This window comes from Vulpes lagopus, chromosome 10 (assembly GCF_018345385.1).
Source record: "Vulpes lagopus strain Blue_001 chromosome 10, ASM1834538v1, whole genome shotgun sequence".
In the NCBI taxonomy this organism is placed as follows: domain Eukaryota; kingdom Metazoa; phylum Chordata; class Mammalia; order Carnivora; family Canidae; genus Vulpes; species Vulpes lagopus.
This window is the reverse complement of record NC_054833.1, coordinates 27,463,335-27,490,687: the sequence shown is the minus strand read 5'-3', so window position 1 is coordinate 27,490,687 and position 27,353 is coordinate 27,463,335. Positions and strand designations below refer to the sequence as shown.

At 59.3% G+C, this 27,353-nt stretch overlaps 1 protein-coding gene across 6 annotated transcripts in view; it reads right to left on the bottom strand.

The window, feature by feature from the left end:
- Window positions 1–12,657: 12,657 nt before the first annotated feature.
- The window catches only part of IGSF9B (immunoglobulin superfamily member 9B), a 47,196-nt gene continuing 32,500 nt past the window's right edge, over window positions 12,658–27,353 (bottom strand). For 2 of the 6 annotated variants that reach the window (XM_041772548.1, XM_041772549.1), the window contains exons 16-20: window positions 26,485–26,646; window positions 26,140–26,185; window positions 23,936–25,582; window positions 16,544–16,665; window positions 12,658–13,302 (exon numbers count right to left, since the gene is read on the bottom strand). In XM_041772548.1, the coding sequence (XP_041628482.1) occupies window positions 13,094–13,302; window positions 16,544–16,665; window positions 23,936–25,582; window positions 26,140–26,185; window positions 26,485–26,646 (2,186 nt within the window). In that variant the 3' untranslated portion in view covers window positions 12,658–13,093. Of the gene's footprint in view, window positions 13,303–16,543; window positions 16,666–16,854; window positions 16,999–17,159; window positions 19,170–22,431; window positions 22,478–23,252; window positions 23,347–23,935; window positions 25,583–26,139; window positions 26,186–26,484; window positions 26,647–27,353 lie in introns of those variants that run through there. The other 4 variants (XR_005990429.1, XR_005990430.1, XR_005990432.1 and 1 more) reach the window with 4 other exon arrangements.

Genomic DNA, 27,353 nt, shown 5'->3' with positions numbered 1-27,353 from the left:
GAAAAGATTTCCATCGTGGCCTGCTACGACTGAGGGCAGAGGACACGAAATGGAACCTGTAGGGATGAGAACCGAGACAAGAGCGTGAGGCCAAAGCCAGCACACGGACGCTAGACAACCCCCGCATCACGGCCCTGTCTCGTGGCCTTCAGGGAATTTTATGTGGAGGCTTTTTACTCCGTGGCAAACGTGTGTAAATTTGTAGATGGACCTATTTTTGTTTTTGTTTGGCTGATGGGTTGGTTGTTTGCTCCCCTTGGGACCCTTGAGCATAAACAAGGATATCACGGTATCTGCCGTCCAAAGACCAACTGAAATTAAAAATAAGCAGCCTATGAGTTGATCGATAATCGGAGTGCTGCGGAGATAGACCCCAAGGAAGGACATCGAGAAACAAGACGGGGCGCCTGGGGGGCTCAGTCCATTAAGCCTCTGGCTGTTGATTTAGGCTCAAGAGTCTGCTTAAGACTCTGTCTCTCTCTCTCTCCCTTTGTCCCCACCCCATGGCATGTGCACGCACTCACATGAGTGCTCTCACTCTCTAAAAAAGAAAAGGAAAGAAAGGGAAAGAAAAGAAAAAGAAAAGGAAAGGAAAAGAAAGAAAAGGAAAGGAAAGGAAAGAAAGAAAAGAAAAGAAAAAAGAAGAAACAAGAAGGATGCCGTGTTAAAAGGCATCCTTAAAAGGGAAAGCTCGCTGCTTTGGGCCGTCAAATCCACCAAATCAACCCCGGGGATGACGGAATGAGATGTGGAGGCCAGCTAATCCCCTCAAGTGGAAGGAAAGGTGTAATTCAAGCAGAGAGGAGTCACAGCACCTCCGACTCCCATAGTAACACTTCGCCCAGGGCCAGCCCCGCTTAGAGTGGGAGCTCAGTTAGACAAAGATGGAATCAAACAAAAAAATTACCTTCATCCCATAACTGAAAAGTCAATGTGCCTTCCGGTTGCTCTCAGGCACTGTAAAGACATCTACGGAGTTAAAGAACTTTATTAGACCTTGAGCCGAGTCGTCCCGGTCAGTTTATGTGCAAGTGTTACCTTCCCAGGGAGGCCCGCTCGGGCTTAAACTGCAGCGACCCCCTCCCTCCACACTCCACCTGTCCCTTATCCTGCTCTATTTTTTGTTTCCCTAAAGCACTTATCACCTTATTATATTCTATGCAATTTCCTCATTGCGATAATTGCTTATGGTCTGTCTCCCCACCACCAGAACAGAAGCCCTAGAAGAAGGGAAACCTAGTCTGTTTTGCTCACCGATAGATTCCAGCTGAAGGGGGCAGCCCGGATGGCTCAGCGGTTTAGCATCTACCTCAGCCCAGGGTGTGATCCTGGAGACCGGGATCGAGTCCTGCATCAGGCTCCCTGAGTGGAGCCTGCTTCTCCCTCTGCCTGTGTCTCTGTGTCTCTCATGAATAAATAAAATATTTATATATAAAAAAAAAAAGATTCCAGCTGAAGAGAACAGGGCCTCCCACATCCTGCACCCTCAGGACGTGTTTGCTCACTGAGAGGTGTCCTTCCTTACTCTCCACGCCTCAAATCCTTCCAGAATCAAGCTGAGTCACAAGTTTCAAATTTTAGGGTTAAATTAGGGAGACCCAAAGCCAGAGGTGAGATTAGAATATATTGGAAAATACTTCCTAGGCATAAATAAAAATTAGGAAATAAACTTTTTTAGCAAATGTTTATTTATATCAAAATACAAAACATTTCTGAAGCAGAGTAATGTTACATGAGGAGCAGTTAAATACTAAACTTCTTTTCATCAGTTTAACTTGCAACACTCCCAGGATACCTTCACTGGCTACGCATCTCGTCGTCGGATGTGCCCTTTTTCCTCTTTTTTGTTTGTTTGCTTATGCACGTGTTTGCTTGTTTTGATTTTTAACTCACTATAGGAACATGCGGTGTTACTGGAGATAAGTTGGTTAGTATCTGGCAAGCCTGAAAGTACCAGCGAGTGGAGCCTGGCATGGCAGCCGGAGCCAACGCAGGCTGCAGATAGATCCTCTCCCTAATTGAATTCGGGGTGTCACTCGGTTTTTTTAACTGGCGAGTCTAAGGCCGAAGGAGTCCTTGGTAGCTAGGGCAGGCTTTATTGCTTAGGGCCGAGGGCGGGCGTGGCTGAGGGGTGGTCTCAAGCCAAGTCTTCTTTGCGGATGGGGAAGGGGTAGGATGGCCAATCGGAGCCCATTGGAGGGGCAGCAGCTCGAACAGGCCAGGGCCTGGGATGGAGGTCAAGGGACCCTGCCCGAGGAGCCCCCTTCCCCAAGAGGACAAGCCAGAGCTGGAGAGAGGAACGCTTCCTCCCCGCCCCAGCAGCTCGGGATCCGGTGGCCGGAGCGCCTGCCTCTCGGATGGGCTCTTCATAGATGCTTAGCATTTGGAGATTTTGAGGGAAAAGCACCTGGTTAAGAGTGTAGCTGTTTCCATACACCTCCCTTCCCTGACGGAGGGGAGAGAGAAGGACAGGAAATAGGGGAGAGGAGATGCTCCCCCTTTCATTATAGCCGGCCCCCTCCCCGAGCCAACCTGGGTCTCCCTTGCAGACCCCCGGGGAACGCATTCGCTTTGGCATTGTGCACCTGTAAGCACATGCACACGCACACATGTACACACCCACACATACACAAATGCCTCGTTTCCCTTCAGTCTACTCGGGAGGCAGCACGGTGTCCCATCTTCACCAGGATCCTCTGCTCCCAGGCATCCCTGTGGCCCCCAGGTCCTCGAGACCCGGCCCCAGGCTTGGCACAGGCTGGCATCCATCCCCAGGCTTTTGAGAAGAGGGTGAGAGAGCAGGAAGCTACCAGAGACCGGCCGTACAGAGTGTAAGTATGTCCACATAAGGCTTTGGTACAGCACCGATTTAATGTTCTTACAGTTTGACCTCTAAATCGTCTCTTAGAAGAAAAAAAAAAAAAAGCTTACTGAAAAAATAGTGTTTTTATTTACTTTTGAGTTACATACCTGAAGTTCAAAAAGTAAGCCTCTAGTTGCCATTCAAATCCACACGTAAAGGTGTTCTGTGTGCAGCTGTACAATTTGTTGGTTTGTCTTTAATAATTAACCAAAGTCCGCCAACCAAAGCCGTGAAGTCAGCTGCCTGTGATAACTGACTTTCACCAGCCCGTACACAAAGAAAAAGAGGGAGAGAACACAAAGGCCACCCCCATGTCTCCCACCCCCAACCCCCAGGGAGAAAAGAAATCAGAGAGAAGACAAAATACAGCAAGGATTTAAGGAACCAGTGGGACGAAGGAGGTTCAGTCCAGCTGGCCTCTTCAGGAACAGCACCATAGAGCACCCTAGCGCGGTTATGTGGTTAATACTTGACATTCAAGAATGGAAACGAGGTTTGAATGGTGTCCCGAGAAGACCCGGCATGGGTGGGGCGTGGCTCCCAAAGAAAGCTGAAGAAGGGAAAGAAAGAGGGTAAAGTGAGAGCAAGAGCTCCCGTGACAGAACTGATGGTCGCATCCAGACTCGCCAGGAAAGGACTGGGAGGCTACCGGGCGTCTGGAGGCTGGGGGCCTCGGGGAGGGAGCCCCGGGAGCCCCACCCGGTCCGCGGACCCCGGGGAGACGGAGAAGGAAGTCACACCCCGTGGCCTCCAGGTGTGCGGTGGAAGACGTGCCCAGGACGCAGCATCTGTCCTGGCGGCAGAGAGGACGCTGCACCTGCAGGGCGCCCGCCCCCCCCCCCCCACAAGAAGCAGGTCAGGGCTTTGCAAAGGGGGCGGCGGCCGAAAGCCCACACCACCCGGCCGGCCCCACAGACCCGCAGACGGCAGCGTGGAAGTGACGTCCAAGGGGCAGGTCAAGACCCTTGGAGACGGGTAAGCAGAGCTTCCCACTGCTCTTCTTCCCTGCCGCACCATTCCGCCCAGGGCTCCAGCAGCCGAGACCCTTCCAGAAGCGCCCCCGCCCAGCCCCGGGCGCCACGCCCCGTTCGCTCAGCAGTCGGTATGGAGGCCTGTCCTGCTCCCCCCACTCCGGACATCGGACATCACAGGCTGCCAGCAGGGGCATCTCCAGCGGAGGAGCTCCCCACACAGCTGATGACAAAGGGGGGAAGCCTGTGACCCCCACAGTCCCGGACCCGTCTGCTCCCAGCCCTTGCCCTGTCCAGCAGCCAGAGGCAGCACAAGTCCAACAACCCCCCGGGGTCCGCCGCCAGCCGCCAGCCGCCAGGTGAAAAGCCAAACTGCAGTATCCCTCCTACCGGGGGCCAAGGAGCGTGGCTCCCAGCACGGGCCACGGGCCTCCTCCGAGCACCCATCACCAACCGCCCCGCTAACCGACAGGCCCCAGACAGGAACTTCCGCCTACTCCATATAGAACCAGATCTCAACCCATTTTGCTCCGTGGGACTTTGTAGAAGGCTGGCTCTTCAGAGAGCCTGGAACCCTACCCCGGGCGCTCTCCCTCCCCCTCCGCTGTCTGCCTTTCACCTCTCTCTGAGGTCCGATGGCCAGGACCGTGGAAAGGGCCGAAGTGAGCATCCGATCCCCTCCAAGCACCACAATTTCAAGGTGGGGTCCACGTCCCTTGTCTTCACTTTTCCTTCCATACATGAAAGAGTCCAACTGGAGGTTAAAGAATGAAATGGGAATGTGGCCAGTGACTTTTGACCTTGTAACTCTGATGCTGCTGAGGATTCTAAGCTTTGAGTCTAATGTGGGAAGAAGTAAGTTTTAGAGCGACTGTAGATCTACGGAGGGTACTACTATCCCTCTGAGAGGCCTGGGATGCTAAAGTGATTTATTCTGCTGGTCGCGTGAGTACCAGAAATGGGACGGAGTCTACGGAGAAAGAAGGGATGACCACTTTAAGAGCCAAAACAAAACAAAACAAAACAAAACCAATAATGGGAAGCCCTCATTGTGTGGAGGCTTGGATGGGTTGAAAGGGGTTAGGTCTCAAGCTGGGAAGGGACATAGAATGTGCTGCTTTGTCTCTTGCCCAACCTCCCTGAAAAACCTTACTAAGAAACATCTGGCTATATCCTCCTTTGGCCTCCTGGAAGACTGCAGAAAAAGTTGGTCAAGGATGGACACGACGGCCAACTGGACTCAGTGTTAGCGCCCTTCCAGTACTGTCTGGACAAAGCCCATTTTCCTTCGGTGTCCTTAGAAAATGAGAAGTGTTTTGAGCAAGTACTCCCGGGGCCTCTAGGACAGTGCCTGAGTGGATGGCAAAGCCCCATAAGGTCTACACCGTGGGGGCAGTAGGGTCAGGAGTCAGGCTCAAGCTCCACCCCAACCTACTCTTCCCATAATATCCCCAAATGGTAAAGAGAGCTCCTACTGGTGGCCAAAGCATCGGAGTCCTTCTAATGATCAAACTCCGTTAAGACAGAAACTCTGGGACAACACGACACTTTGGTTGGGGAGGAAGGGTTAGTATTGCCTTTTTTTAGTTGACGAGAAGGATGAGAGCAGAAAGGCTGCAGGCACACGTCTCTCCTGGCTGCCTGTACCATCTGGCCCTTTCCCAGCTTCAAACACATCACTCTGAGCTCTGGCAAGTCAGAAGGAAAAGCTAGCACCCAAGAGACAATTGCTGAGGCTGCAAGGTGCACAGCCCTTGCAGCGTATGTGAGGTCTTGAATTCTCAAGGAGGTATTCTTCAGGCCGCACAAAGTTTCCTGCGCCAGTGCAAGTGAGCTCCCGCTCTCCAAAATCTCCAATTCTGGGCCAAGTTCGTCCAGTGTGGTGGTGTTTGGCTCTGTTAAGTTCCCAGGGAGCAGGAGGTTCCACCCAGCCCCCTCCTCCCCGTCACGCCCAGAGTGCTTCTCCCGCACCTCGTCCTCCACTCCGTGTCCCAGGACTCGACCACCCCATTTCCAGTGACACCGTATTTTTCCGATCAAAATAATAACTGTAAGAAAGCATATAGGACATGTTTATATTAGATATATCACATTCACGCTGGTTCCAAGAATCTGCAGCAAGAACGACCCGGGTATTCGTCTCCAGGCCTGAGCCCGTGCAGGCGGCCTGGACAAGCTGTCTCGAGGTGCCTCCCTCCCGCTGCCACACCGTCCGAGAGCGCGTGCGGGTCAAGGTGCTGTAACCTAGGTGCTGTAGGCCCGCAGGGAACCCTGGCCTCCTTCCTAATGTCACTGAGCCGGGTTCCTTCAGAGGAGCCGGGTACCAACCCTTAGCAACAGGAGGGCAGACTCACAGTCGTCACTCTCCGTCCTCACCACAGTAGGCACCGTGCCAACATGTTCGAGCCTCAGTGTCCTTCCCCAAATCCCAGTTCCTTGGGGCCATCAGATCCGGCAGCTTCCCACAACCCTCGGCTCACTTGTCCTTTCCGCGAGTCGATCATTCGTTTTGCTATTTTTTTTTAATCTTCCTGTACGCACATTCCCATCCGGAAGACCCCAGCAACTCTGGGCAGAGAGCGTCTCAGGGGAAGAGCGGCATGGAGGGAGGACGGGGGAGGTGGGGGCATCAAGGCATGAGCTCGTATTCCAGGCCACCTGGGCAAGGCGGTCCGGCTCAAGACGTCTCTAAGCACAGGTACAAAAATAAAGCAAACTATGACTTCATATAGATATATAGATAAGCTAGCTAGATAGACTTTATATAGGTTTTCTGTATATTTATATATGTGCGCCCAGGGCGTGAGCCCCACTCCTCCTGCCCAGCTTGAGTCTCCTGTCCTCCCGCTTCCCACTCCCCAGATGCCCCACTTGCCTGAAGCCTCCCACTCCTGACTACTGCATCTGATCCTTGCACCCACCCACCCATTACATAAGTTCCCTCTCTCCTTAAAATAGAACAAATTATATGCACTTATATAATTTTATATACAATCTCCATAAAAAATACACTAAGGATGGTGTGTCACTAATTTCACCCTCCTACCTACACAGAAGTTGCCTATCAAAGAGTCAACCAAAGAGGGGTTCGTCCAGGCCTGATGCTCCTCAGGCAAATTAGTTGTGTCCTTATAAACCTCTAGACACACACAGACACACACACACACCTCAAACCACAAACACATCCCACACCGCACGCACCACAAACCACACACCCACATACGGCAAAGACGCCAGACACAGACACAAACACCCACGTACCCCATACACACACACCACACTCACATACACACACCACAAACACGCCAAACACAAACACCTACATCACACAACACAACAGCACACACTCCCCAAACACCACATACACACCACGCCCACACACTCTCACACGCAAACCCCAGTCTCGCACCCACACAGCGCACACACGTTCTCACTTCCTGAGCCCAGGAAAGGAGCACAGACTAGACAGCTGGCGGGGGCCGGAGAACCAGGGAGACGACCCCGCAACTTAGAGGGACGGGGGAGACGGCCCCGTTCCTGGCCCAGCTAGGCCGCTGTCCACCGACAGACCTCTCTGCTGGCATGGGCAGTGAATACGCACTGACAAAGCGACTGGCAACTGCCTTCCACGGACTACAAGATGCCCATGAGGAGGTCTATTCCCCTCTATCAGAAATGAGGTTTCAAGGATGCCCTAAGCCAAAAGGAAGCACAAAGCCTCGAAGCCCTCATCGCCCACGAGGAGGGTCTGCACTTGCCCCTTCCACCTAATATGTGAAAACCCCAAAAACATGCTCGCAGTGTTTCTAAGGCTGAAAATGTAAATCCCGCCCCCCCCCAGCCCAACCCGTCTCCCCTCCCAGATTCCCTTCCCCACCCAACCGTCTCCCCATCTGTAAACCATGCACAAATTTAAGATCCCTGGAGCCGTAAAGAAGTGGGGTAAGGAAGGAAAGGCCTAGCTGGTGTGTATATGGGGTGGAGGTGGAGAGCTTGCCCTAGTTCCTGAAATAAATCCAGGAAATCCAGTGCCAGGGAGAGGTGGGGACGGTGAAGCACATTCCTTCGAGACCAAAAGGAACAACAGGCCAAGACCGCCATCCACGTCCCCATCCAGCGGGATGGGAAAGGCCAACAGCCAAGGTACCAGGGACAGGAACTGAGCCTCTGCACCACCCTCACTCCCCAACCTAAGTCTCCCCAGCCAGGGGTCCAGAGCTGCCCATAACGTCTTCAACAACCCCAACTACTACTACCGACCCATGACAGAAGAGAATACCTAAGTGAGTTCGACTGCTGGCTGCCGTCCTAGCAAGGGATTTATTAACAGAGATCCTCCAACTCTCCCTTCCATAAGGTGTGGCAGGCCATTAAGGATATTTGCACTGATACTTCAGTTTTCTTTATCCTACCCAGAAAGCCTTGGGGTAAGGTCCGGGGTGGGGGGCGGGGGGCGCGTGTCTTTGGATCAGATTCGATCTATTAGGAATTATTTGATCAGCTCAAAATGAGGTTGTGAAACCACTTCCAAAACACAGAACATGTGGTGAGGACATTCTATTTGTTCACGACTTATTTGAAAACTACGGACAGGGGGGTCCAGAAAAAAAGCCCTAGAGCAGCATGATTTCACCACCAATCAGAAGGATGGGGGGTAATGGGGACCCCCCACCTCCCTAACCGAACATCAAGGTGCCAGGAGGGCTGGCATCCCGCCTGGGCTTGATTTTTATGGACTTCTTCTAAAGAAGAGATTTTTCATTCTGCCTCTCGATGTGAGAGGAAGCCGGGCTGCGGACTCAGAGAGGACAAAGGAAGGGCCGGTCTCGTTTGTCCTTCGATGCCAGACTCTGGCCTCACGCCGTCGAAGGAGGAGAAAGTGAGAACGAGACCTCCAGGTCTGGAGCCACTGTGTGGCTTCACGGTCCGAAGGCAGCCTCTGTGCTCAAGAAGAAAAGGGGACAGGTGCACCAGCCACCCCCTCCCTGAACCCTACCCTCCCGCCCCCGTCCTCCCTCCACCAGCAACCGCGTCTTCCTCACGGCAGAGGGGAGGGAAAAGGCCGCCCGACGCTCCCGCTTAGGAAAACGAGCGCACGAAGCTCATGAGAACGAGTCTTCCTTCTCCCCCGACAGAGCTGGCGATCCGATGGGACTCTCAGGACAAATCTCCTAGCTCCGGGCCTGAGCAACCCCGGAAAGCAGATGGATGAAGTTGAAGGACATCACAGAGGATATGACCGCATTTGGCTCGGGCACTTCGTGTTATAGGCTAATTCTAGGAGACGCGAGGGAGGCCAGCTAAGGAAGCGAGACCCGTCCTGAGAGCCAGGCTGGGCCGCTCGGCCGAGACCCCGCTCCTCAGTCCGTCTTCAACGGCTCCATCACCCTCCCACCCTGTCCCCCTAACCATCCTTGCCGCCACGGCTCCCCAGCCTGCCCCGCCCCGGGCAATGGCGCCTCTTTGCTTTCTTGGGATGACCCCCATCCCTACCCAACTTGTACATGGTACCCTTAGGGGTAAGTTGCCACATGCCGCAAACAGAAAGGTAAGGCTTGATGTTCCCCATCCTGCCTTGGCCTCACTATCACATCTCAGGGTCCCCACCGCCTCCCATGGGATTGACCTCGCCCTCTGTCCCCCTTCCGGCCTTACAGACCCTACACAAAGGCTCTGACCTCCTTTCTGTGCTCCCACTCTCTGACTCCCGCTCCTGAAATACCCCACCCCGCCAAGTCCTTTATTCACCTTAGATCCGGACCGTTCCCCCAGAGCAACAAGGGCGGCCCCTGGGGCTCCGAGCGTCCGGCCTGCCCAAGCCTGCCTCCCTGTGTCCTACAGAGGACAGGATGGCAGGGCGGGCCAGGAGGGCGGATGAAGATGCGCGCTCTTCCCCGCTCCCGCCCTCTCTACCCTTTGACTCCTTCCGACTGCTCCCCAGCGACCCGTGAGGGCGCCCAAAGCTCCTCTACATGCAAGCAAAGCAAGCCCGAGATTAACCATTAGCTTCTCTTTTCTTATGTTTCTACATAGTAATAAAACGTACTTTATGTACAATTCTCCCCCCAGCCCACCCCAACCCCCCAGAAGGCTTTCTAACAAAACTGGAAGAAACAGCTGCAGCCACGCACACCTCGGCCCTGGATTCTAATCCCGGGGAGGGGCAAAGTCGCCCTGACGTTTTTTTGTGAAGTCTGTTTCTCCCTTGAAGCTACTGTTTTGTCAACTCAGCAAAAACAACAAACAAAACAAAAACGAGGTAAAAAACAAGAACCAAGCTAGTCAGGAAATTTCACATCTGAACCCTACCCGGTTTCCTCTGCATAAAAAGGCCACAGGAAAACAACTGGAATCGGCACGACTCTATAAATATTTTAGATCCCAAACCAAAATAAAGACGAGAGAGCATTGAGAAGTGTCAGTGGTCACCCACCCCTGCCTGAGAGGCCCCGGCGCACGGCCGCCGGGCACAGGCCCTTCACAGCAGCTGGCGCTGAAGCATCCTCCCTCTGGAGAAAGGGGACCCTCCAGGGGCCTCGTGCGCCCACCCCTGGGTCAGGGAGGAGGCAGGCAGGGCTCCCCGCATGGGCTCCGCTGGGCCCCGGACGCCTACCTGCATGCAGGGCCCCACACGAGCCACGGAGCCACGCCGTGTGGTCAGCCGGCTCCCGAGATCCAGGATCCGATTCCTCCTCCTTGCTAGTCCCCACCACCCCCCCACGCTGTCAGCCTGAGCCCCTCGGGACCCGTGGCCCCCGTCCTGCTGCACGAGCCCCCGGCCCCCGAGGCTGTCCCGGGGCTCAGTCAGGCGCAGGCGGGAACCCGGGATGCAAGGCATGGGCTTTTGTGGGGCTGCCTCCCCGCGAAGGCACCAGGCCTGGAAGGGAGGGGTCTGGGGGGTGTCTGCTGGCCCCGCGGTGGGGCACGAGGTCGTGGGAGCTCAAGAGGGTGCACTGCGATTGCCAGTGGGGAGGAGAGGACAGTGGGCCCTAGAGATGGCGACGGCCCCGTCATGCACACGCGGGCACACACCCTGCATGGAAGCATGTGCCCGTGGCCCCTTTACCCTCCGTCGCGTGGACGGGGGGACAGCACCCAAAGGGCCGAGAGAGCCCCAGGTGCAGGGGACCGCCGGCCTTCCAGGACACGGCCGCGGGAGGACAGGAGGCTGCGGCCGTGAAGAGCTGTGTGGTGTCCCTCCCCCAGCCTGGGGACGCAAGCAGAGCCCGAGCATTTGGTCTGATGTGCCGAGGTAAGGGCCCCGCCAGAGGCAGGGAAGACAGGAGTCAGCACCGTGGAAGCTCCGAGACCGCCTGGGGTGGGCCCTCGGCCGGGAGCCGGGAGCTGTAGCCAGGGGGGCCCCGAGGGTGCCCCGAAGAGCCTATGCCTCCCCACCTCCTCCTCTTCCTTTCCACGCTTGGGACCTAGAATTCGAGCACAGCGCCCAGGAAGGGCCCCCCCACCCTAAGGTCCCACGGATCGCACCCCCACATTTCAGCTGGGATCCGCCCGGTCGGCCCGCACCCCGCGCACCAGGACAGGCTGCAAGTGACCCGGCGGGAGACCTGTGACCGCTTCCCACACGCCCGGGCGGAGGTAGAGCTGCCCCGGGGTGCCAGGCGGAGGCCCGGCCTCTGCTCCTCCTCACCCTGGCCGGGTGGTCCCGGACACCCGAGGCCCAGGGCAGGGAGCACGGAGGTCCCCAGGGTGAGGCCCTCCCCCTCCGCCTCCCCATCCTCGGGCAACCTGTGGCTAGACCCCCAAGGCGGAGTCGGGCCCCACTGGCAGGGTGACAGGACGGAAGCACCAGAGCTTGTGCAGCAGAGAAGAACCGACCCTAAGATGGGGCTCCCAGCGAGGCGCCGCTCCCCAGCCCTTGGGGCCTCCCCCTGCGCCGCTCTCCCGCTAGCAACTGTGCAGAGCCTCTGGCACTTTGACCGGGCGGCAGCCACACAGGTGGCAGGGAGAGGCAGGTGCCCGGAGCCGCCAGGACCAGAGCACCAGGAGGAGACACGTCGAGGACCCGCAGCACCTTTATCCCCAGGCAGCAAGAGCGCGGCCCCACGGAGCGGGGCACTGCCCAGCAGCACCACCACCGCACTGGGACACAGACGCACCCTCAGGCACGGCAACACGGCCTCACAGGCGCTTCTGCTGCTAATGCTGTGAACTAGGACGAGATTGTGGCAGAAAAGGTCGGAGCCCAGGCCCCAGCCCACCTCCCCTTCCAGCTCCACCCCTGCTTCAGCCTGTTCCCGTAAATGAATCCAGGGGACGGCAGGGGGCCCAGCGTGCCCCCAGGACTGGGAATCCGGGCGCTCCCTTATCCCTTAGCCCGGCCTGACCCGACCCGACCTGGCAGCTGAGCCCCGGGCAGAGAGGAGCCCGCAGGCAGCACACGGGGAGGCGGGAGGAGCCGCAGGCAGGCCCGCAAGTGGCAATTACTCAATCTGGGGAATTAGCTTCCCACAAAAGGAAAGGAGGGATCCAATCCTCCACTCCGGAGGGCGCTGAGCCGAGCAGGATATAAATAGAGCCGCGGCAGCTCGGGGCTCAGCACCAGGGCTGCAGGACGGGGGGCTGCGGGGGGGCCGCCTTGCTGCTGAGCAGCCCCCGCTGCGTGGCCTGAGCCGGGCCCAAGGCTCGGGTTTAGCTGTGCTGTAGCCCAGCCGCGGCCCCTCTGTGCTCGGGGAGTTCAGCGGAGGAGGCCCGGCTCCTGGCTGCGGGGGGACGCCCGCTGGCCCTGTGGGCCGCCCCCCATGGACCCCACGCCTTCGCCGCGCTCCTCCTCCTTCCTCCACTGACCACAGAAATAAACAGCACTTTGCTTCAATGTACATATATATACATAGAGAGGCCCACAAACTACATACGATGCATTTGTATCTATATCTATGTATATGTAGATTCAGAAGAGGGGAGGGGAGCCCAGCCCTCCTCCAGGACCCGAACACCCCACAGAGCGGAGAGCAGTAAGAGCCATCACTTTCCCTTCCTCGCTCCCAAGGGATCTGCGGAGGCGAGAAACATCCCGCCGCCGGAGAGCCGAGGGGGGCAAGGCAGGTCCCTCCCTGACCCCCGATCGCTTCCTAATCGCTCCCACGAGCCCCAGCCCTCTGTCCCCATGGCGACGCCCGCGGGCCAGGCCGCAGGGGAAGCAGCCCCCCAGCTGCCCCCCTGCCGGCACACCCCGGCCCCCTCCCCAGCCCCTCAGCCCAGCGCCACCGCACCGCTCCGGGACCGCTCAGCGCTCATGGTGTCACAGCAAGGTGGCGTGGCCGGGGTCGTCGTGATCCACGCTGTTGAGAATCGCCGTCTGGTCTTCCGGGAGCTGGCGGTGGCACAGGTCTGAGAGGCGGGCAAAGGGGTCAGGCCGAGAATGTCTCTTCTTCTTTCGGAGGCAGACGGCTTCATCGGGCCACAGAACCTGGGAGTCTGGAAGCTGCTGAGCCTGGGAGGCAGGACCGTCTAGGGAGGAGGGAACAGGTACAGCAAACAAACGGGAAGAAAATAAAGTGGGTGAAAGGGAAGACGGAAACCCCACTCACTCACCTCTTCCATCCGCGGAGACTCACACCCCGGCTTTCTAGCAGGACGAGACTCATCAGTGTAGCCGGGCCGGGGGTGACCGCAGCAGACAACCCGGTCCTCACCACCAGTGACCCCTCAGCCCCTTGTGGTGCAGCCAGGGCTGGGGGCCCTGTGGCCAAGGGGGTCCTTGCTGGGAACCAATGACCCGCATCCGCTCCCCTGGGTGCACGGAGAGCGGAGGGAAGCAGGATGCGCCCAGTCCACCAGCACTTATCTTTTATGTAATATTAAATGTTTTGATTTAAAACCTGTTATCTAGTATTTTAACTTTTATCAGAGTAATATCAATGTTTCTCCCTCCATGCCTCCGAGGTACCAAACATCATTGTAGGAGCTGGGGACTGGGGCTTCCAAGGATGGGTGGACCTCAACACGTGCTGTCACTCCCCGCCCCCCAGCAGTGATGGACTCTACCCAAGACTTCAATCCTTGCCGTAGAGCCAGGCGAGGCCCTTCCTAGATGGCCAGGGCCACCACGCTGCCTCGTGGCTCTTCTGCAGATACGGCAGTAAAGGGCTGGGTTTCTAGAAAATTATACTTTAGTGTGGACTTAAAAAATACAGAAATACAATTTCCAGATACTGAAAGTCCTACAAAGAAAGACAAAAAGAAGGCCACGTGAGAGCAAATGACTAAGCACGGTCCTGGGGTGCCTGGGCAGCTCGGTGAGTTATCGTCTGCCTTCAGCTCGGGGCGTGATCTTGGGGGTCCTGGGATTGAGCCCCACCTCGGGCTCCCTGCTTGGCAGGCAGCCTGCTTCTCCCTCTCACTCGTTCTCTCTCTCTCTCTCTCTCTCAAGTAAACGACTAAAATCTTAAAAAATAAACCAAAAAATAAAGCATGGTTCTACTCTTGAAAGGCCGACGAGCTTTCTGAAGCCCCAAGGGAGGAGTTTCCCAACAGAAGGAGGATGGGCGAAAGTGAGACCCATGGCTGATGAGCCAACTGCCATGTTTCAGAGACGGAAGGAAGGAAGGAAGGAAGGAAGGAAGGAAGGAAGGAAGGAAGGAGGCCACTGTAGCTGAAGCAGAGCGAGCAAAGGACAGTGAGGCAAGGAAGATGGAGGCGGGAATCCTAAAGAGCTTGGAATCTGCTCTGGCTGCAGCAGGAAGCTTCTAGAAGGTTTTCTCCGGGTGCATGTGTGTGTGCATTGCCAAGAGGACGCTACCGCATGGTCTGAAGATCTCTCCAGTTGCTGAGTGTAGACTGCACTGTAGGAGTAAGGAGGGAGTGAGACAACCAGCAAGGAGGCCACTGCGAGAATCAGGGTGGGAATGGCTTTAGTTTTAGCAACTGAAGTGGGAAAGAGTCGGATGGAGGACGTGCTATAAAAGTTGGTCCCGCAGACCTTACCAAGTGGCTGGGCAGGACCCGTGAGGCCAGACAAGGAGCAAGGCTGAGTGGCGAGGCCTGTAGCAGTGCTATGCAAGAAGGTGGGGAGGAGGTAGGAGACGCACATTTGGAGAGGGTGACGATCGATAACTCTATTTTGGACGTTTCGGAGGCTTATAAAACATCTAAGTGCGTGTTTAGCAGGCAGCTGGAAACATGAGACGTGAGCTCTTGGAAGAGATGTTTGGGAGCCATCAACGTCTTACAGGTACAGGACGCCGGGGCAGAGCGGGAGGGAACACAGGGATCTGGTGTGGCTCTTTTTGTTAAAAATAAATAAGCAAAAAAAAAAAAAGCAAATAAAAAAATAAAACAGGGGAGCCCAGGTGGCCCAGCGGTTTAGCGCCACCTTTGGCCCAGGGCATGATCCTGGAGACGCAGGATCGAGTCCCACGTTGGGCTCCCTGCATGGAGCCTGCTTCTCCTTCTGCCTGTGTCTCTGCCTCTTTCTCTGTCTCTTAAGAATAAATAAAATCTTTTAAAAAAATTTTTTTTAATTAAAAAAAAAAAAAACATAGGTAGGTGGGTGGGTACGTGCGTCCTCAACTGCAACAAGCTTAAGTGGGTTGAACACTCAAGCTTCGGGCTCCCATTCCTCACTCAAGCCCTAAAAACATCATCTTCTCCTCTTCTGCCTCAGTTCGCCCATCTATAAACCAACAGGATATGAGCACCACCCAAAGGCTCCCTGTCTTCCAAAGATCCCGGCAGCCTGGTAGAAGGCTCACTCGTGACCCCGCCTCCAAAGAAAGTAGTAACACTGTCCGTGGTTACTAAAGATCGGCGAGGAAGCTGTCCAGCTGTCTCTTTTGACAGCCTGGGACAAGATTCGTAAAACCATTGGTGAAATAAATAAATAAAGAGGACGTGATAAATACCAAAGAATTTTCTAAGTGTAGGAAAGGGCTGAATTATTTTTGCACTACCTTAGCAGCTACCCCTCCGTGTGGGATGAAAACATCAGACATATGTCAGCAGGAATGTTCTCTCTACCGTAAGATTTCATTCTATCTCGGTCATCCCGCAGAGGGCAGGTCCATGCCACCAGGTGCCCTAAGCACTGAGTAGGACCCCACAAATCCCACGTCCAACTAGACGGTCTGAAATCACAGAGAAGAAATATATAAGGAAATAAAGAGAGTTCCAAAAGGCCTATGGCAGAAGGGAAAGGGATCAAGATGCTACTTATGTCGTCTGGAAACGCATTGAGGCAACACGCTGTATCTCCTGGAGGCAAATGCACAGAACGCTCTGAAAGCACATTTACAACCAAGAAGGTGGCTCCCGGGGCGCCTGGGGGACTCCGTCGGTGAAGCGTCTGCCTTGGGTCAGGTCATGATCCTGGGGTCCTGGGTCCAGCCCCACACCAAGCTCCCTGCTCAGCAAAGAGCCTGCTTCCCCTTCCCCCCTCCCTGCTCCCCCTGCTTGTGCTCCCCTGCTGTCTGTCAAATAAAGAAATAAAATCTCAAAAAAAAAAAAAAAAAAAAAAGAACAAAAGAATGGTTCCCAGTGGGGAGGAAACGATTGAGAGGACAATCCGAGACTCTGTCTTTCTAACGTTTACATGGAAATCATACTTACATATTACTTAGTAACTAATATTAAAAAGAAACAGTGACATAAACTGCTGGATTCAATTCTGGAGACAACCCAGGGATGGGATCCCGAGCCGAACAACCCCACAATGACGGCGGAGAGAGGAGGAAAGAGAGGATCCGCCATTTACCGGATCGTTTCTTTGACTTCGAGGAGCCCTTGGATGACTTTTTGGGCTTCTTTATCCGTTGGTATTTCAGAGCCTCCAGCCTCTCAGGTGTAGCAGCGTTCCCGGGTGCAGGTGGATGTGTTCTGGAAGGACAATCAGAGAGGCACAGGTCAGCCCCCAGAGAGGGAGCGTCCGAAGAGCGGCTGGAAGAAAACCACAGCACCGGCCCACGGGAGGACAGGCACAGTGCTGGGCAGTCCCGGGCACCCGCCTCTCGGTTGTTCCTGGAAGGGAGAAAAGCCGGTAGAAGGCTCGAGCCGCGGGAGGCCTACCTCGGATGGAAACCACCGTGTGGAGCAACGAGAAGACCTAAGAAAGGGGGAGACAGGCTTTAGTAGGGGGCCGCATCACGTGTCACTCAACGCGAGAAGGCGGCATCCGTGCCCCAAGCTGCCAGAAATCACCACGACCGAGACCTTAAAGTGGAAAGTAAGAGGGCAGGTTAGAGCAGGTGAGGACCGCCGCTGAACCGTCATCCTCCGGGGAGGAAAAGGCCAGGGCCCACGAGGAGCCCCACACCCCGTGAGGCAGGGGGGTGCGTACAACCCACTTCACCGGGGGTCTTCCCGGCGCCCACCGGAGCCAGGCGGCACCCAGCAGCCAGGGGTGGCGGCATGGTCATCCAGCAGCACCTCGGCGGGCGGGCGCCCAGACCTCCCGCAGCCTAGGCTCAGAGTCCAAAAGAAGGTGGACGTCGACCCGGATGCCGGGCGTCCAAATCCGGCAGCCTCGTGAAGCCCTTGCCTTCGGTGGCAAACGTCCAAGGACTGTCTACGCTTTCAGGCTCGGTGGGAAAAGCAGGGATGGGAGAGACGCCACGCGCGCCGCGGTCTCCCAGTCCCCCCGCCGCGGGCGGACGCGGTCATTCGCCTGATGGATCAACCCTGCAGTTAGAACGAAGCCCATGATTCTGCTGGAGCCGTGTGGCCTCTGCGACCCGGGGGACCCCAGGCCACTGCGAGGCTGGGCCGAGGCAACCGGTGCACACTGGACGGGAGAGAACTGCCCGCGGGTCATAAAGGAAAACCTAGAAGGCGAGTTATCAGTGTCACTGCTTCCCGGGAAGGAGGAGCCCAAGAAGGAGAGGCAGGGAGAGCGCTGGGTGCAACGTGCCCGCCCCGGGACCACCCACGGAGGCGACCACGCTCTTCCTCCAGCCTCTTCCAACTGCAGCACATGGATTTTGGGTAAGTCCTGATTAGCAGGAGGACGGCCAACCCTGGGGGGGAGAAGCGGCCAGCGGTGAGCCGACAATCCGAGGCAGAACCGACAACGCAGGGAGGGAGGGAGGGAGGGAGGTCTGCAGCCCGTCTCCCGGGTCTCCCGGGACGGGTGGGACTTGCAGGGAAGGAGCAAGAAGCCACCCGCAGGTTGACTGGTGGTAAGCCTCTGGTCTCTGGGGCCTCCTCAGTAAGTGGCAATGAAGCCACCTCCACCTTCCCTGATGGATGCCGTCACTCCGTAGCCTCTCAGCACGTAAAGTACCCAGAAGCTCCTCCGAAGTCCAGGTCAGAGGCGGCTCCTGGGTTTCCCATAGGCCCTGACAGCACAGACGCACACGCGGGCAGGCAGCACACGGTCTCGGAGGGAAGTCCGACTCACCGTTAGGAGTCAGGTCTTCTGCCCCCAGAAACCCAACCTGCAAATCCCCGTCCCCTCCTCCTTCGACTCCACCCGCACGGACCCGACAGGGCGGCCGCGCGGCCGCAAGGGAATCTGGAAGGCGGGCAACGGGTGGAGATGGCTAGGGGATGAGGGAGCATGAGTTTGCAATGCTGGCGGGCAGTGCTCACCCCCTTCTCATCCTTGACTAGGGCTTCTCCAGCTCCTAAAAGGAGAATCAAAGGTGTGAATCAGCCGTTGGGTTTACCTGTGTCCCGGTCCAGGCCAGCCTCTTCAAAGGGACCACACGAGGTGAGGGATGCGAGGCCCCAGGGGGCAGGGCTTAAACCACATAATCCAGGGTGAGCGACCCAGAGGCCACGAGAGAAACTGGCCAAGGCGCCCGGGGTCGTTCCTGGGGACCCTCCCAGCAGGGTGAAACCTCCAAGGACGTCCTCACTAAAATCAACGTGTCGCGGCCTTCATCGCCTCTGTCACGCGGCGGTTAGTCACCACTTACCAGGCCGCACTGACTGTTCTCTCCCGTCCTTACGAGAACCCTACCGGGTGAATACTGGACTGACCCCATTTCTCAGAGGGGCAAACTGAAGCAGCTCGCCTAAGGATCCAGCTCCACGACACAGAGCCGAGGCTGAGAACATCAAAGGGCTCTTCCGAGTTCTTCCTGAAGGAAACAGGTTCGGAAGCCACCTAGCAGAGGGCCGCGCTCCCGTGCTCCACCTGGGAACCCCGTGCGCCCCCGGGAAGACGCGCCAGGGGTGGGGAAGGGGCGCTCAAGGTCTGTCTTCAGGCCAAAGTTCCCAAACCGTGATGACCCGCTGAGGAGGACGGGCCAACTTCCCCTTGTGGAACAGCCGAGCCGCAGCCCCTCCGGGATGGGACGCCTGCTGTCCACGCGCCTCCGCGCTGGGCTCAGCACAAACACAGAAACGTGACCGAAGGCTCCTGGAGGCCCCGAGACACTCTGCCGATGCAGGAGGGAGAAATAACAGCAAGTGTCTGGAAGGACGGGGCGGACGGGGCGAACGGATGGGGCAGACAGGGAGGGGAGGGCAAAAATTGAATTATTTTTAGCAAATTATACAGAAAAAAAAAACGTGAAATGTGGCCCAACACACTTGACTTGCAGCCCATGACGCCCTTTGGAATCAAGTCGCCTCTGTGCTCTAGAAGGGGACCACGTCCCAGGCCCATGGGGGACCATGGACAACGGAGCTTCGTGCTGCCGGGAGACGGTGGGAGGCCTGGGCTATGCGACTTCACCCCTGCCGCGGCCTCGGCCCGGGAGTCTGCGGTGCACCAGCAGGGTGCACCCCACAACAGCAGCCACCGGGCTCTCCGACAGATGGAGGGCGGCCCCCTTCCCCGTCAGGCCCGGTCCTCCGAAAACCTAGAGGAGCCCAGCAGACCAGGCTCTCCTGATCCCAAGAAGTTGGGGGGGGGGGGTACAACCTTAAAAGCCCAGGGTCTCCCTAGATCTTCCATGTCTGTGGAGCTCCCCTGAACCCCAGCGCTCCAGCCCACTGATGCTTCACTGAGGGTCATGACTCCTAGGAACTGCCTGGAATCTTCTCTCTCTGTTTTCATAAAATCCATACAAATCAAGCATTTAGCCCAGGGTTGGCTAATGGTTGCTTAGCTCTGTGCTCACCCAAAACAGTGGAGAAAAGACACAGACAAAAAAGGTTCCAAAAGTAGGCAGACAGAGAGGCGAGCGCCTGCCCCCCGGGGCCGGGCACCCCGACAGTCGGTGGCCGAGAGGGAAGGGGAGCTTTCCTCCTCTGCGTAACCACCTGACCAGACCCGGGGTGGGGGGCAGGGGCAGGAAATCCAGTGGTGCCCAAGGTGAGCCGGGAACAAGTCCTGCCACCGCCCCCCCCTTACAACAGAGAAAGTCCGGACCGCGGAGGTCGTGCCCCCCCCCAAGCCGGACGACCGACAGCAGCGTTCCCCGTGGGGTTGGGACAAACCCAGGGTCTGGCCTCAGGACTCGGGACTCAGGAGCTCCTTCCTGGGGTCCGCCCCCCAGACCCACTCCATCCGACAGGCCAAAGTCAGTGCTGAGGGACAGGGCTCGAGGGCGAGGGGAGAAGAGGCCTGCTACAGGGAAGAGCCCAGGAGCCCGCCGGCCCCACACAGGGCAGGTCCACATAGTACAACTCCCGCTCCGAGATGGGAGTTGGGAAGAGGAGAGGGAGGGGAGGCAGAGAGGGGGAGAGAAGGAGGACCGCTGTGGGCCCAGGGGAGAAGGAGCGGGAGACAGACTGAAGGAAACAGGAACAGAGCGAGAACGCACGTAGACAAGACGCGTCACATCCTCTCCAAGCAAGACCGAGTGGAGACACATGCAAAGGCGCAGCATGAAGACAGCGTCTGAAGAGGAGCCTAACGCCTCCCGATGGCCCCAGCAGCTCCCGCGCCCGGGGAGCTCTCAGCAAGCAGGACTAGGGTGGCTCGTGCTGCCCAGCACCACCAAGGCCCGGCTCCGGGCTGCGGGGGGCACCTGACTCTCCTCGGCTGGGGACCCGGCCAGGCCCCAAGGATCCCACGGTCCCCCACCACTGCCCTTGGTTTCTGGGTTTGCCACAGCAGTGAGGGTACAGGGGCCCGGCCCTCGGCGGGGGCGGGTGGGGCATGCTGGGGGTGCAGGGCGACAGCCGGGTGAGGGCGTGGTGGTCACCGCAGGGCGGGGGTCCAGGCACTGTCCGGGAGTGCAGTGACGGCTGGGCCTGGAGCTCCCTCCTCTCTGGGGGTGGCGGGGGTCAGAACTGGGACTCAGGGAGGGAGGGAGGGAGGGAGGGCGAGCACGGACGGTGGGGGACGGGCGGCCGTCGGCAGGTGAGGGTGGGCTCACACCTACGGCCCAACGCCGGCCCTGCTCGCCACTGCTCGCGGCCGCAGCCTGACACCCAACCAGCCTCACACGCCCCCCGGGGCCTCGGCTGCTAACAAGCCTGCGGCTGCAGAGCACAAGGACACGGCCACACAGCACAGCCCTCCTCACGGGCGGCCGGTCCTACGCCTGAGCATAGCGTCCTGAGCCCTCTGGCATCTCTAGGTAGGCAGGGGACGCAGGTGCTTCTCCCCATGGGAAGCTCCCACGCTGCTAGTGCCCAGAAGCACAGGCAGGGGCGTCCACGGCAAATAGGAGTGTCGCAGCCACCGTGGGAGACAGTGAGTCTCGGGTGACCCCAAGCCTCTGCAGGAGACCTCACATCCCTCTGGGAGCCCCCAGATTCCTGACACCTCCACCTGCAAGGACGCGGGAGGGACAGGGCTTGGGGGCAGGGGACAGGGCTTGGGGGCAGGGCTTGGGGGCAGGGACGCCCTCGGAGGAGGGCAGAGGAAGGAGCGCGGCACTGCCCCAGGGCCAGCCTGTCCTCTGCACTCGGGAACTCCTCCCAGGCCCCTGGAGCTGTGACCCAGTGGGATCGGGAGTGGCCACTACGGGGTCTGGGGGCAATCTGACCCGAGGGCGAGGTCCACGTGTCAGTCTTGTAACAGCCCCCAACGGGCTCCGGCAGGCAAGGGGCACGGCAAGTGGCGGCGTCTCCCCGCCCCTGACCTTACAGGACTACAGGTGACCTGGTCCTGGGGACAACCCAGCCGTTGAGGGAAGGAACGGGGCCGCACCCCAACCCTGGCTCCTGACAATATCAGAGCGAGCCTGAGAAGACTGGGAGGGACCAGCAACCCCCGAGGAAGACCTGAGTCTCTGGGGGGCCAGGATGGGGCGGGGGGAGGGGCGGGGGACACCCTGCCTGAGGCTGCGGGGGGACAGGGGAGAGGCGGTGTTTCTGGATGTTTCTGGATCTGAGTGTGGCCCTGGTGTTTCCAGAGGTGCAGAGATGCAAAGCGGATCGTAGGCATTCTAGGCCCCTCGGGGAGCATGCAGGGTCCCCGGGGGCGTCCGTGGGAGGCCCTGGGTGTGTGGGCAGCAGGGGTCTGAGTGAGGGGAACTGCAGGGAGGCTCTGGGGCAGGCGTGGCGTGTGGGGCGGGCATCAGAAGCTGCAGCTAGGCGGTGCCCGAGCGCGGCCCGGTGAGGCTGTGGGAGCAGCATGATGTGGGGAACCCAGAAGCCGTGGGGCCCGGAGCAGCGGAGCTGCCGCCCACGCGGGTGGGAGGGGACATGGCCTGGATTCCCCTGTAAAGGAAGCGATGGCCCTGCCGAAGCCCCGTCCGCCTGTCCACCCCCCGCCCCGCCCCAGCCGCGGAGCTCCCTTACCTATTGAGCTGAGGAGAGGCTTGTCTCGACAACACTGCCCAGATAGCTGAGATCAATCAGAAACAAAGCAGTTATCAACACGGGCCGTGGGGCAACCACCCACGCACACCCAGAGGGGAGGAGGGGAGGAGCACGGGGGCCAGAGAACCACAAGCGAGGCCAGAGAATGGGGTGAGGGGAAGGAGAGGAGAGAGACAGAGAACCAGACGGCACGATGGACGAGGCAGATGAGCGCTGCACAAAGCACAGACGACAGGGCTGCGGCGCACAGCATCTCCTGCACAGACAGAGGCCCGGCTCCGTGGGCGCCGCGCCTGGCGTCCTAGCTAGAGCTCGCCTCGCCTTCCCCGCCCGCCAGGAGCAGGGGCAGCGGGAGGGGAGGCTGTGCTTCCAGGTACCAGAGAGGGTGGGAGTGCGTGGGGCAGGGGAAGGGCGCTGGGCTCCCTCCTCTCCGACCGCCTCCCATCCTGCCTACCAGCAGGCCAGCCTCCTCTGGAACACTCTGCTCCCCTGCACAGGCGGCCACATCAAGAGAGACCAAAGGACGGAACCAGAGAGAGAGAGAGAGAGAGAGAGGGGGAGGGAGGGGCGGAGAGGGGCGGGGAGGAGAGGCCAGGAGGGGTGAGGGGCACTATGGAGACGCTCCCAGCCCTTCGGAGCAAGTCGGGCCAACCCGAAGAAGATGGAGAAGGAAGGAGGACAGACAGAAGGAAAGGCAGACTTGAGGAGGGGGGAGGGGCGAGGGGGAGGAGGGACGAGGGATCGGGGCAAGAGAGGCGAGAGAAGGAGGCACAGACGGGCGTCCAGGCCGACTCTGGTACCTGGAATACCAGCTGCTACAGTTTAGAGTGTGCTCTCTCGGGCAGGCTGATCGCAGGAGCTTGTCTGTCTGTCTGTCTGTCTGTCTGCAGCTTCCTGCGAGGCACACAGGTCGGGGTAGGGTGTGTGGCTCCGGGCACAGGGTTCACAGGCCTGAGACCTTGCTCCCCACCCAGGGGGCGGTCTGGGGGACGGCCCCTCCGGCTCTCTAGGCTGCTAAGGGCAGGGGGGTGGGGGGGAGGAGCCCTGGCCTGGCGGCCCATCCTGGGTGGAGGGGGCGCTCTGGGGTCCTGCCTGGCGGGGAGGATGGGCCGGGGCAGCAAGGAGGCTGGATCCGAAGTGTCTGGGGGGCCCTGGACCCCCCGCCCCAAGCCAGGGTCATGGCACGGGAGCGCTCTGCACTGCAAGAGGACCTGGGGGCCGCTCGGCCTGCACGGCACGCCCCTCCCCTGCCCATGCGTGTCCGACCCGTCACGGGAGGGGAGGGGCGGGGGGACCAGGTCCGCCCCGCGCTGGACCCCACGAGCACGCCCCGCCGATGCCAAGACCAGAACTCTCCAGAAGGGATGCTGCAGCATGTCCACACAAGCCCTGTCATTCGGGGTGATGGAGGGGTGGGGGCGGGTGGGGAATGGGGGCGAGGATGACCAGGCGGACGCGGGCAGGGCAACCGGCCGGCACTCACCCCGAAGTAGGTAACGGCGGCGGGGGGGGCTCCGGCCGCAGCAGCTCCTCCCCCCCCCTGCGAGGGGAGGCCGTGGGTCCAAACACGTCCAGGCTGTCGGCAGGCCCCGCGGGCGCGGGCGGGGGCGCAGGGTAGGTGGCGGCCAGGGCCGGGAAGCCCGCGGTGGGCCGGTAGCTGGGGCTGCCACTGCGGCTGCTCTGGGACGGGGAGCCCGTGGACGGCGTGGACTTGCGGGAGAAGCTACCAGCGGCCGGCGGCTGCAGCGCGATCTCCATCTCGGCCTGCTGCAGGAGCCCCGGGCGGGGCCGGGCGCGGGCCGCCAGCTCGGGGGAGCCGGTGCGTGAGCTCAGGGGGCTTTGGGTGAGAGGCGAAAGCCGGGACGGCTGTAGCACCACTTGATGTAAACTGGGCTCGGCACGCCTGGCCTGCCGGGGGCTGGGCCGGGGCCGGGGCTGGGGCTCGTACCACCGGGTGTCCAGGCCAAACGTGCTGGGGCCGCTGTGCCCCCCCGGCTCGGCCGGCTCGGGGTAAGGCAACACGGGTATGCCCATACCTTGGCTGGTATGTCTTAGCTGCCCTTGGCTCACCAGAGGTTGCATAGGTCTGTCCTGCCACTTGGCGGAGGGGGGCCCCGGGACGGGGCCTCGGCCTGGCGACTTGCCCGCCCAACCCTTGGGCGCCTCCAGGGACAGGATGCCCGGGTAGGCCGAGGGCACCTGCAGGGAGGTGGGGGGCAGTCCTCGGGGGAGGCAGGCCTTGGGCTGCAGACTCTCGGCGACGTCACAGGGGTGCAGCTGGTGGGGGAACATCATGGCCGGAGTCTCCAGGCCCCCAAAGGGGAACTCCGGCCGGCCCCAGGGCTCGGGGGAGCGGCCGCCTGTGGGCGTCTGAGTCAAGGGCAGCGTGCTGTTGGAAGCGTTCTCTCCGTTCTCCTCGGGAATGGTGGGGTGGCCGAAGGGCCCCTCGGCGTGCAGGGGCGGGGAGGACATGACGGAGCTCAGGGGGCTGCCCACCTCCGGCATGTAGAAGGGCGGCGGCTCCACCTCCCCGGGGCTGCTGCTGCTGAGGTACCCATAATACTGGCCATGGTGGAAGGGCCGGGGCGCGGGAGGCCTGGCCTGGCCCGTGGCCTGCAGCCGCCCCTCCAGGCCGCCGGGGCCCTCCAGCCCACGGGGCTGGAACCGAGGGCTGTATGCTGGTGGTGGCAGGTAGGACTCCTGGCTGGACGACAGAGGGGTCAGCTGGGACTTGAGGGCAGCCACAGACGTGGGCACCAGCGGGTCCTCGTTCTCCTCGTCCGACTGGCGGAACTCGGGGTACATGTCCGTCTCCTCGGCAAAGGGAAAGCCCTCGATGCGCCTGCTCTTCATCGAGGGCTCCATCTCAGAGGGATCCATCACGAAGCGGCCATCGGGGCCTCTGCTGATGAGCTCGATGGGCGTGGTGGCCTCGGCCTCGGCCTCGGCCTTGGCCACGCTGTACTTCTTGCTGCTGATGGCCCTCTTGGTCTTCTTGTACAACGACAGCTCCTTCTCCCGGGTGGGACTTAGCATCCTCTTGGCGGCCGGCTGGCCTTGGTCATCAGAGGACTCCGATGGGGCCCGGAGCGTGCGGATGCTCTCGGGGCTCACCTTGCCAGACGACAAGCTGTGAGGGTGAGCGAGGGGGCAGGAGCGTGAGGCTGCGGACGCCCGCTCAGGCACTTCTTTTCCTCCTCTTAACAAACAACCACAAACACCTAAGAGGATGCTCAAGAGAAGGGGGTGCCGATGGGCTGTGTACTTGGGCGTGAAACACTCTGGCGTGAAACCATCTAGGCGGGTGCCAGCCGGCTTTTGAATGAACGCGCACGTCTGCCCTTGTTCTGGCCCTTCCTGCCTGCCCCACTCCGTGCGGTCACACCTCTAGCATCGTTCCCGGCGTGCTCAAGAAATGCAAGCCCACCTTAAGGTTGACTTACGCAAGACACGCCAAGAAGGTGCATCTATTAGGGTGAAAGAAACCCATGGAAACATTCCGAAGCTAAAGAGCAATGGATTAACTGCTATTGTGATGGTCTACGCCACTGCTCCCTCTGTGCACGTGCAGAGCAGTGGACAGCAAACAGTCTAGACACGCTCGTCTGGGGGCCGAGCCGGGCAAACCACCTGCCCGCATCCACCCTCCGCCCTCCGTGCACTCAGCATGACCGCGGGGGCACTTACGGAGACTCTAGGCTCTTTCTGCAGTGAGTGATGGACAGTGGAGGATCTACAAGAAAGAAGGGGGAGGAGAGCCCGCTGAGGCCAGGGACCCAAAACTCGCCTCAGGTCCATGGGGCCCGGAGCAGAGCCACAGACCTGCCCTCTCGTGGCCTGGGCCCATCACCCCCTCCCCAGCATCCACCTTCCTTACTCCCTCTTGCCCATCCGGTCCCACTGGCAGTTGTACCCATAAGACCCCATTTCCCTATTGGCAAGGGGGCCCACACTCAAGGAGAGCTGCCTCTTCCAACAGGGAGCACTGGGAACCGGGCCAGGCAGAGGAGGGTGGTGGGGGCAGACACCCACCTTTTTTGCGCTTGAGCTTACGCTTGCGCTGCTTGTTGACAAAGCAGGCGGCCAGGGTGCTGAACAGGATGGCAGCTGCCAAGAAGCAGATGGTAGCTACGATTCCAGCCAACACGGGCCGGGCTAGCCCGTCATCAGTCAGGTCCGGCTGTGGGAAGATGTCTGCGGGGGGCGAGGAACATGCATGACTCCCTCCCCTCCCTCCTGCAAGAGCCCCCCCACTCTGACGCCGAGCCCCCAGGCGTCTCCGCTAGCCCTGTGGAATAGACGACGCGTAAGTCTAGCACTTGAGGTTTGGAGAGAGGGGGACGGCCAAGGAGAGGGATCGCAGATGGGTGGATGGAAGTCAAGTGACGTCCACAGGGCTTGCGAAAAAGTCACAGCCACGGTGACCGCATGGCGGGCATGACTCCGACAGTAACATCCACTTGGCCATGGTGCACACTACCAGACGCCCTCACAGGGGGCACACGGGGCACATGCGCTCACTCTGACATAAAGACGCCGTCACGGACTGGCCAACAAACACAGCCTATCCGGTCTACACCCCTGCTACTCGGCCTCCTGGGGGAGGGGGGATTGCTGCTTCCTGCCATCCAGACAAAATGGGACCCTGGCTGTGAAGGCACCTTGGGAGTCAAATGCCACGGAGGGGAAAAGGGGCTGTGACCAGAGATTCCGAGCCACCGCATCATGGCTGAGCGATTTCTGCAGGGAGAGTTAGCGTGTCCCCGACACCTCGGCTCACAACTCCGGAGCCCGCAGGACACTCCACACTAGTCCAACCTCCTCTTACAGGTAAAGAATCGCAGTTCGCTTTGTGCCCAGCTCGTTAGTGATGGAGCCAGGGCTGGACCCCCACCCGCCAG